This window comes from Protobothrops mucrosquamatus, unplaced genomic scaffold, assembly GCF_001527695.2.
Source record: "Protobothrops mucrosquamatus isolate PMUCROS unplaced genomic scaffold, P.Mucros_1.0 scaffold234, whole genome shotgun sequence".
NCBI lineage: Eukaryota > Metazoa > Chordata > Lepidosauria > Squamata > Viperidae > Protobothrops > Protobothrops mucrosquamatus.
In genome coordinates this window covers 506,485-516,630 of record NW_015386585.1, presented here as the reverse complement: position 1 = coordinate 516,630, position 10,146 = coordinate 506,485, and the positions used below count along the sequence as shown (strand labels likewise).

The window sequence follows — 10,146 nt, the reverse complement described above, 5'->3', positions numbered from 1 at the left end:
GTCAGCGATGGAACCAGCTGACTATGCCGAGGCGCCGGTAGCCACAGCCACTCGGTCTTGGAAGGGTTGAGCCTGAGTCTGTTCCTCCCCATCCAGACCCTCACGGCCTCCAGACACCGGGTCATCACGTCAAGGGCATCGTTGGGGTGGCCCGGGGTGGATATGTACAGCTGAGTATCATCAGCGTACTGATGGAAATAAATACTTTTATGTGCAGCATAACTTATTTTAATGGTTACTTTTAAAATAATATCTCAAGGCAAGAGAAAAAAACAAGTATTACACAATACAAACATGTATTATATACACTTTTTTCAGTTTGGGGGAATTTTCCAAATCATGGAATATAACAAGCAGTAAATGACAGAGAAGATTGCAATTAAAAACAAACAAAATAAAAAATCCTTCCTCCCAGTTCTGTAACAAATCATCTGAAGCTGATTCTGGAATCAATGGGGCTTATTTCTGGACAAATTATAATGTACTGCAGGCCTCACTGAAAAGATAGAACTTTTGTATTTGCCTTTTTTGAGGGATAGTTATAATTCTTTAGGTATAAAATAAATCTTCTCTCTTCTAGATGAGATTTTTTGTAGAAACTGAAAGAAACATTAAGAAACTGAAATATTACAAAATTCGATATAGAAATGATTATTTTAAATCCATTGGAATTTCTAAACATTGAATTTCTTTTAGGGAGACTAGAAGGACAGTAGATTTCTACCTGAATTTTCTAATCCTTTTCCAACTTGGCTTTTGTATGTACAGATTATTGGTATAACAATTGAGATTTTCAGTGAATTGTTTACAATTATTCCTAGCAAGATGTGAATGTTATGTGATGATGCCTAAATTTTTGTTCTCAGAATTATGACTTCCAGTGCACGGTACAAAAGATATGATGGAAATCAAGTTTTATTTTGGTAAGTGCATTTAATCATTACCTGGAATGAAAATGTAAGGCATAATATACGACTTATATCAGAAGAATCATGCCTACATCTGTGTAATGCATGTACATTTTATTATCCAAATAATAGATCCGAAGAAATTAGACTATCCATAAACTTAAATTTATAATTGACATCCAAGATCTGGGACAGAATTCACATGCTTCACAGGTTTTATCATTCATTCAGGATTCAAGAGCCTTTCTTCTGCATGCATACCTTTGGACAGATAACATAGTGCAGTGGTGGTGAACCTATGGCACGGGTGCCAGAAGCGGCACTCGGAGCCCTCTCTGTGGGCACACGTGCCTTGCCTTCCCCTGTGACCCCCTCCTCACCAGCAGCCCTCCTGGAAAAGAGTCGCCCCCAAGCATGGCCCACGTGGAGCAGTGCAGCCAAGGACATGGCAGCCAGGCAGCGTAAACAAGACTATGCCCTCATGCCCCATCGTGCACAGTTGATGCTGTGGGGTGCGGGTAGAGGGCATGGCTGCCATGGCGCTGCTGGGCGATCTGCGGCGGGCCCTGGAGGTGTTGGGTGGCCCTGCCGGCAGGCGGGGTGGGGGCGGGGTGGGAGCGGGGTGGGAGTGGGGCAGGGGCAGGGGCAGGGGTGGAGCAGGGCGGGGGGCCAGTTTTTGGGCACTCGGTCTCTAAAAGGTTCGCCATCACTGACATAGTGAATAGAAAAACATCCTTGAAAAGCTTTAATTGGGAGTTCTGGAGCTAACAAGTATTTTATGTATATTTGTTTATTTTATTTTTTTAGCTCTGATACTATTGCAAGATGCTGGTATATTCTTCTTTCTGGATCTGTGCTTATGAAGGATTCTATGTTTTTGCCACCCTGCAGGTATGTAAGAAATCAGTGTTTCTTTATGACAAGGAAAAATAAGTAACCTTGATACCCAGTTAAATACACATAAAATATGGTGAGAAAAATAAGTTTGTACACTTAATCTATTTTTTAAAATTCTAGGGCAATGTCACGTGACACGACGTATCACGACTTTTTTCCCATTGCAGGCAATGGGGTGGGCGCGGTTTCAGCATGATGCATCTGACCTGCAGGCTGGCAGTTTGACACCCCTGTTCTAGGGAATGTCATACGCAATGTTTAGTTGAAAGGAATGGGTCATAAAATCAAATCTTTGTCACAGTCATAGACCAGCATAGGAATATAACATAGAATAAAGCATGTGTATATTTGTACACTGCATGTAATGCTGAATTGTTGGTATTTAGATGAAAATATATTGCTTGCAAAGTAGTCTCTGGATTAGAGTAGTATGCCTAGAATGTCATGCATGTACTGGGTAAAACTGGGCTTTGATTGTGCTTATGATTTATCAGCAAAATACACCAAAAATTTAGTATCGTGTCTTGGTTCAGATTAGTATTGTAGTCTACTAATTTCTTATCTTACCAAAAAAAAACCCACCAATGAAGCTTGCATAATATTGCTTGCCCCCAAATGGAATAATATGATTGATATATACTGTATATATGTAGTTTAAAAAGAGGAAAATAATTTGATTTAAATGGATATTTACTTGTGGTGTTTTAAAATGAAAGCTATCAAGAGACTATAGCTAACAGATAATATTTTTGAGATAAGTCAGTAGAACTGAAATGATTAAGCTTATTAATATTCTTTTTGAATTGTAACTTAGATGCCATTTATAGTAATTATAGATTTATTCTCATTAAGCTCTTATCTCGCTTTTTAAAAAGCTACTGTTACTGTTTGCTACTGTAATCAAATAATTGGGAGTTCTGATTTTTGTTTCTTTCCTGGTTCACATATTGTGCTAAGCCAGTGGTGGCGAACCTATGGCACGGGTGCTAGAGGCGGCACTCAGAGCCCTCTTTGTGGGCATGCACGCCATCACCCCAGTCCTAGGCCTTCAGCTGGGTTTTATGAAACCTTTTTGCTTTAGGCCTCCACCGCCGTGTAGAAAAAAAAAAGGTTCACTCAATCAGTCAGTTTCAACTTCTTGTGGGAAAAAAAAGGTCTTGCAAAGTCGGAATTGATTGATTGAACTTTTTAGTCCCACCCAGTCTGCCGTTACCACTGCAGCCACACCCAGCCAATTGGCCACACCCAGCAAATTGGCCACACCCAGCCAATGGGCCATACCCACCCGGCACCCAACGATGCATAAGTGGGTTTTGGGTTGCAGTTTGGGCACTCGGTCTCTAAAAGATTCGCCATCACTGTGCTAAGCCATGGTTTGCTTAGCCATGGTTTTTGATCAAAGTACAGTTGATTCAGTTTATATATATGCTAAGTCAAAATCAAGTAAATCACATTGTGTTAGTAGAAATTGTTAACCAATTCTTGGTTTCTCATTTAAATATTCTTCATAAAATTAATTGTCAAGAGCATTTGCCCCCTTCTTTCTGTGCAAGTTTATTTTTAAGCTAACGTATCTTAGTTTCTCTTTATCACTTGACCCAGAAATTTAATTTATAGTATATCAAAAGAGTTGTATTCAAAGAAATTCAGTACAATCCTAAAATAGAATGCCTGCCAAATACAGTTGCAAATAATAAAAAAAGATTATTTGTTAAAAAACTTACATTTGTAAAAAAACCATATACCAAAAATGAGAGCATTGTTATAACAACCATGACAATAATTATTTACAAAAAACATAAGCACGCCTTAAAGTATGTAGTGTACATTCTTCTATATTGTAAAGGAAAATAAAAGACAGAAAAGTCTCCAGCAAATGAAACATTCAGCATTGTTTAATCTTCTGCAATGTCCATGGTTTGCAAAATTGACTGTGGCAGGAGATAGAATAGAACAGAACAGAACAGAGCTGGAAGGGACCTTGGAGATCTTTTAGTCCAGCCCCCTGCTTAAGCAGGAGACCCTATATCATTTCAGACAAGTGGCTATCCAGTCTCTTAAAAATCGCCAGTGATGAAGCACCCACAATTTCTGAAGGCAAGCTGTTCCATTAGTTAATTGTTCTCACTGTTAGGAAGTTTCTCCTTAATTCCAAATTGCTTCTCTCCTTGATTAGTTTCCATACATAGTTTCTTGTCCTGTCCTCTGGTGCTTTGGAAAATAATTTGACCCCCTCTTCTTTATTTATTTATTAAATTTATATACCGGCCTATCTCCCTTACGGGACTCAGGGCGGTGAACAGGCGATACTAAAAACCACGATAATAAATAAATAGTTTCTGTTCTAAAATCGAATTAAATAATAGGCCTGTTCTAAAAACACACCCATACAAAAACCCCCACTGAAACATAATCAAACTACGCCAGGCCGGCCGCACGGAATAGATGGGCCTTCAGGGATCGGCGAAAAAGGCGCAGGTCCGCAACTGTACGTAGGTCGGGGGGTAGGTCATTCCAGAGGGCAGGAGCTGCCACAGAGAAGGCTCTCCCCCTGGGGGTCGCCAGCCGGCATTGTCTGGCCGACGGCACTCTAAGGAGGCCCTCTCTGTGGGAGCGGACTGGTCGAAGGGAGGTGTTTGGTGGTAGCCCCTGGAATACTGCTGTCATTTCACCTCTAGTCCTTCTGTTCTCCAGACTAGCCAAACACAAGTCCTGCAACCATTCGTCGTATGTCTTAGTCTCCAACCCAGCTGCCAAAAAATTATCTTCATTTAACCTCTTGGGGATAGCATTGTTCAGTAATAGAATCCACTTTTTAAAATAAGCATGTCCTTATTATTTCTGCCAAAGTTTCTGTTTTAGATAAGCAACATTTAGAAGGTTATTTGTTTTTCTGCTAGCTTGACCTTGGATCTGGTCCAGTGCTTTTTGGCAGGCCATCAGCTCTTTGTATCTCACTTGTCTTGGGTATCAGCAGTCATGTTCTTATGTGCTTCATTCTCAGCTTTGCCTTTTAACTTCTTAAGCCTTCCACGTTTTATCAATTTTACCAGCATATTCTAAAATAAAATTTTACTTGGACTATCAACAGAATCTCAAAATTAATTATATCCTAGTGGGTACGGAGAGAAAACTTCGGAAGTTTAAAGAATTCTCTGGGTATCTCCCATTTGAACGGGAGTTTCAACCAAAACATCCTTTAAAAGGGGAAAGAAAATAATTTGTTTTTCAAACCATAATTTCACAATTCTCAAACTGCTTCACTAGAAGTCAGATCTGGAGGTACTGTCTGAAAGAAGATTGCTCAGGAGGAAGAAGAAGAAAGAAGTTGCATCTTGGATTTACATTTACCTCCACAGAAATGCAGAAATAGCCATAGAAATAGCAAAGATCGTCCTTACTTAGTTTCCAGTAAGGTCAACTCTCAGTTTCCTGGTGCAATATATATACACTATTCTCAGAAAATTCTAAGCTAAAATATATGTTGAATTATTCTGTTTTTTGTTTATTATCTGGTATTCTGTTATCAAATTCATGAAACTTTTTGATTGTCAGCATCTCATACTTCTTTTCAATGTCAGCTCTGTCTCTGACTACGTAGCTTCAAGCATATTTTGATATTCAGTTAAATTCATTCTTGCTTCTCTCCACATAATTAATTCTTATACTTTTGGCTGCCACACAGTCCCTAGTAGACTAGAACTCTTCGTCTTAATGGTTGGCAAGGTGTTATTTTCTTAAATGCTTCAAACATACATTTTGTGGTTCTGACCAAATCATTCAGTGTTAGTTCCATTAGTCCAAAAATTCTGTTTCGAAATATTTCAGACTAATCTAGGTTTTCTGTTACACTATGATATATGTAGGATGAGTTTCGAGAAGTTTTCCTCTGAGCACCCTTCCATGCAGATCTTAATGATTCAAGCAAGTGAAATAGACAACTACTCCACTGTCAGCTTTTTTTAGCAGATCATTTGCAGAGATATTTGAATTGATTGACCAGTTCTAACAAATATTGTTCTTGGTCTGCAAGCTCATGGGGCCTAGTTAATGAACAAATTCAAGAGAGTGATCAGAAGTATACTTTTAAATCAACCATAAAGTAATTCCAGAAAAGAGCGGTAAAGAATTTGGAATATCCTTTATAGTTCATAAACTTGAATAGGGATATTTCAAACATAATAGTACTTGCAAGATTTAAAAATATTTCTGAATCAGAAGAATTCTGCAAGGAATACTGGGAAAAATGTTTCAAAATCAAAAATAGCTGGCTTTAAGAAAAGTTTGAAAACTGTTGTTTCGATAAAAGGAGATATTATAAATCATTGGCTTCAAGGGTGTCTAAAGTTTGCACCAGCCATATTCAATCTGTAAACAATTCAGTATTGTTAAGCATGCTTTTAAATTGTCAGAAAAATGTCTTTAACTTGGTATGAAGTTAAAATTGTATCAACATCTGTTTACTTAGAGATTCATTGTAAAATATAGTTTGACCAGGGCTTCCTAAATTTTACATTAAAGCTAACAGCAGCATTGTAGCAACCAACTTAGTGCTGCATCAAAGGTGGCGAGTGGGGTAGGAAATTTGAAAACAAGAATTAGAAATTGGAAAGCGCTCTGTGTGTGTGTGTGTGTGTGTGTGTGTGTGTGTTTAAGTTTAATCCCTTAATTTTGGGGGTAATGTCCCAAGGATGTAGGTGGCAGAGCAGCAGTAAGTGAAGAGAATTTGCCAAGTTCGACAAATTCATCTTGCTTAATGTGTAAGCATGCAGAAAATAATTGTTCTATATGAATATCTGTGAGCATTTTCCTTAAAGTAGAAGTGAGGTTGAAATGTTGGTTGAGTAGGCCACAAATGTGAGCATATGACTTGTAAAAAAGAAAATGAAAACTTTAGACAGCATTTCCAAAGAGTCCACACTGTTTCTAATTATAATTTTGTTTAACCAGAAGACTCATTTTTTTTAACATTTAAGCAAAATAATATTGCTATTCAGTGTCTGATGCTGAAGTAGATCTTGATTCATGCAGCTATTTATTGCTACTCTCCAGATTTTCAATAGTGGTGTTTTCTTATAATACTTGGAAGGTAATGGGAATTAAATATGGGAGCTAATGCATGCACTGTGTGTTTGTGTTAGGCAGGGTTTTGCAAAGCAATAGAATGCACCCTAATTCTTTGCAAAGCATGTTGGAACAGGTAGGACCTGTCCTCAAAGTGTTAAGGTAACAGTCTTCTGGAAAACATGGTGCATCATCTTCTAGGCTTTTTTTTTATTTTGCATGTTTATGTGCACGTGCAAATATGGATGCATAAATCATATTTCTGCTGCAACTGCCAGTGAAGCACAGCAGTTGGGCATGCATGCACATGTGCAGACAGCTGAGGAAAGCCTTCAAAACAGCACAGCAAGCCTTTTAGAGGATGTGGCTGTTCTGAGGGGGGGCATTTTGCTCATTCCAGTGAACTTTTTTTTTCTTTTTAAGCAAAGGAACTTTTTTGAATGTTTTGCACAGACCTATTTTCTTACCATTTTTCTATGATCTTTCTTGTTAATGGAGTAATATTCTGTTTCTAATTTAATGGAATTAATTCTGAAATGTGTGGACCTCACTACTATTTGTGTTATATTTTAAAGTCCTTTGGTAAATACGGTAAGTATTGCATGTACTGTATACAATGCCTTGTGGCAAATCCTTTTCTATAAACTGTAAGGTGGTTAATAAAATGTCAAAATAGTTCATTTCATATAGATAGCTGTTTTGATAGTATTTGAGCCTATGGTGTGATTTATCAATGTTGTACCAAGTCTAATTTAAATAAGAGGTTTTTACTGTTTTACAGCATTATATATATCTATATTTTACCCTGAAACACTCAATAAGTAGGTCATAGAGGAACTTGTTTCATTTATTTTATGTTTTAATTACTGTGAAATTATTTTCAAATGATGTGTGACATTAATATTGAGCAGAACAGTAGCTTCAGCAGATATAGAATGTAGTTCTTGCCTTAGTAGTGTTTTAGCATTTGTATGCCCAACCTAAATAATTTCTTTTAACACAATAATTATTTCCTGCACTTCACTATGAAGAGAGTAATTTAGTAGTATGTGCAAGTTCAAGACAGTTAATAAACTTAAAAATACATATTCTATTGTATATGATGTCTGGTAAAAATGGAAATTTATCCTTGCTGGTTGTGCTACTTCCTGCTTTATACTCATCACAATCATTGTGATAAAGACTTATCCAAAACATTTTTAATTGGTTTCATCAAACTTATTTCTTAAATATATCTATATCTCTAATAGCAATTTTGGCAAGCCCTCCCCACGTTTTTGGGTTTTAAAGGGCCCTGTTGAGTGGATGGTAATAGATTCCACCTTTTTACTTAGAACTTTGAAAATAATGAACAATATTTAAAGTTATTATAATGCAAGATGATTTTTACTCTAAAAACTAGAACCTTTTAAGAAAAATTACTTGTTATTCTTACTATTATACTTATTAGATTACTCTAATAAATGGTAAATATTTTCTGATGATGTGTAATGTATGCATAATAATTTGTCTTTTTCATATTTCGCCTTGTTCCTTAGTATTCAAAGTTGTTTCTTCTTTTTCCTTGATGAATAAATAATGTAATTTGAGCTGTTAATAGAATTCATTTTTGCCCAAAAATGTATATTATATCAATCTGCACTAGCAAGTCTCTCTCTCCCTCTCCCTTTCCCTCTCCCTCTCTGGGAAATAGAGAAAAATTTATCTTCTAATGATCCTATCGTTTAAATCTCATGCTTTACCCCTGAAAATCTGCTGTAGAAGAAGAAGCCGAGCCTGGGGCCCAGTGCCAATTTGGTTCACTAGATTCTTGTGTATAGGCTTAAGCAATAAATCTTAACTAGAACTTAACATATGGTCCTGATTTTTTGCACTTGACATCTGCTCATACAACTGGAGTTTTCCTTTTCCCTGTACCACATCCACCCACTAACATTTTCCCAAAGGTTCATCCAACCACTGAAGCTGTTGGGAATGTACCCAGAGATAACGGGGGAAAAAAGAGGGAACTTGATTTGCCAGTTCGTGTCTGCTTTATTTCCCTCTTACTTCATTATACATTCTGTTCTACAAGGCATGTTTTCTATACCTTTATCTCAAACTAATATTACAGTCATCTAATGCAGCTATAGAAACTGATGTTATACTGTAATATAAGACATTGTGAGACTTTTTGTTGGTTTTGCTGCTACATTTTTCTATTACTATTTATGTGTGCCTTTGACTCCTGGTGACTGCCTAAATAAGTCCCCGCAGTCTGGCAAGATTTTGGAAGTGGTTTGCCATTGTCTGCTTCCTGGGGTTAAGAGAGAATGATTTTCCCAAGGTCATCAGCTGGCTTTCCACCTAAGGTGGGACTAGAACTCACAGTCTCCCAGTTTCTAGCCCAATACCTTAACCCCTACATCAAACTGGCTGTCATTAATACAATTATCTCTCTTTATTTTGCTTTCATTCTTTGTAACTTTTATAATATATAGACCTTTTTTGTGTAGTGTTTCTGGGTGCTTTTCTAAATTGATGTTTTAATGAACTGTATAAAACATCGGTAATATATCAAAAAGTTATATTGCTCCTTAAAATAGTGATATGGAATATAATACAAGATACCTTTTTGTTTTGTACAATACTTTACTATTACTAAAGTTTGGTTCTGTCTTTCCTGCTTACTGTGTAATGTGGACTTTACATTTTCCCATTTTTCTGTCTTTCCTGCTTACTGTGTAATGTGGACTTTACATTTTCCCATTTTTCTTCTCAGCTTTGGCAAGCAATCTGGAGGAAAACGAGGTTGTGAATGCATTGTGTTGGAACCTTCAGAAATGATCGTGGTAAGGACTATTCTTTAAAATAATTGCTTGAGGAAGAAAAGAATTACTCATTTTACGTTCTTGTGGCCATGGCTACAGAAAATTCTCCCATGAATCTGTGCTTTTCACTGATTTATTCTATTTTCTATTAGTAATTTCCTACATAACATTGAATATTTTTAAAGCATTTAGCTTTCTGATCCATGTAAGTTCTTCCGGTATTACTGATTGATTCAACTATTTCATCATGTCTTGAATTTTGGATATTCTTTACTTACAAAGATACTGGAAAGGCAGTGGTGTATACATTTTTATGTCTTTCAAGAAATGTGTGTGAGAAAAGTAATGTTTGTATGCACTGGAAGAGTAGTGGAAGGGTAGGAAATACTTAATTCTGTCACTTAATCTGAAATTTTACATCTTAAAAAACTAACATCACATTGATTTTTAAGAAGAATGTCATTTGA

The 10,146-nt window shown here is 36.7% G+C and overlaps 1 protein-coding gene across 1 annotated transcript in view; it reads left to right on the top strand.

The window, feature by feature from the left end:
* LOC107285993 (rap guanine nucleotide exchange factor 6-like) overlaps window positions 1-10,146 on the top strand; it is an 18,304-nt gene that overhangs the window by 996 nt on the left and 7,162 nt on the right. Inside the window, exons 2-4 of the mRNA XM_015814278.1 lie at window positions 867-923; window positions 1,716-1,799; window positions 9,631-9,700. Of these exons, the coding sequence (XP_015669764.1) occupies window positions 867-923; window positions 1,716-1,799; window positions 9,631-9,700 (211 nt within the window). The remainder of the gene's footprint in view (window positions 1-866; window positions 924-1,715; window positions 1,800-9,630; window positions 9,701-10,146) is intronic.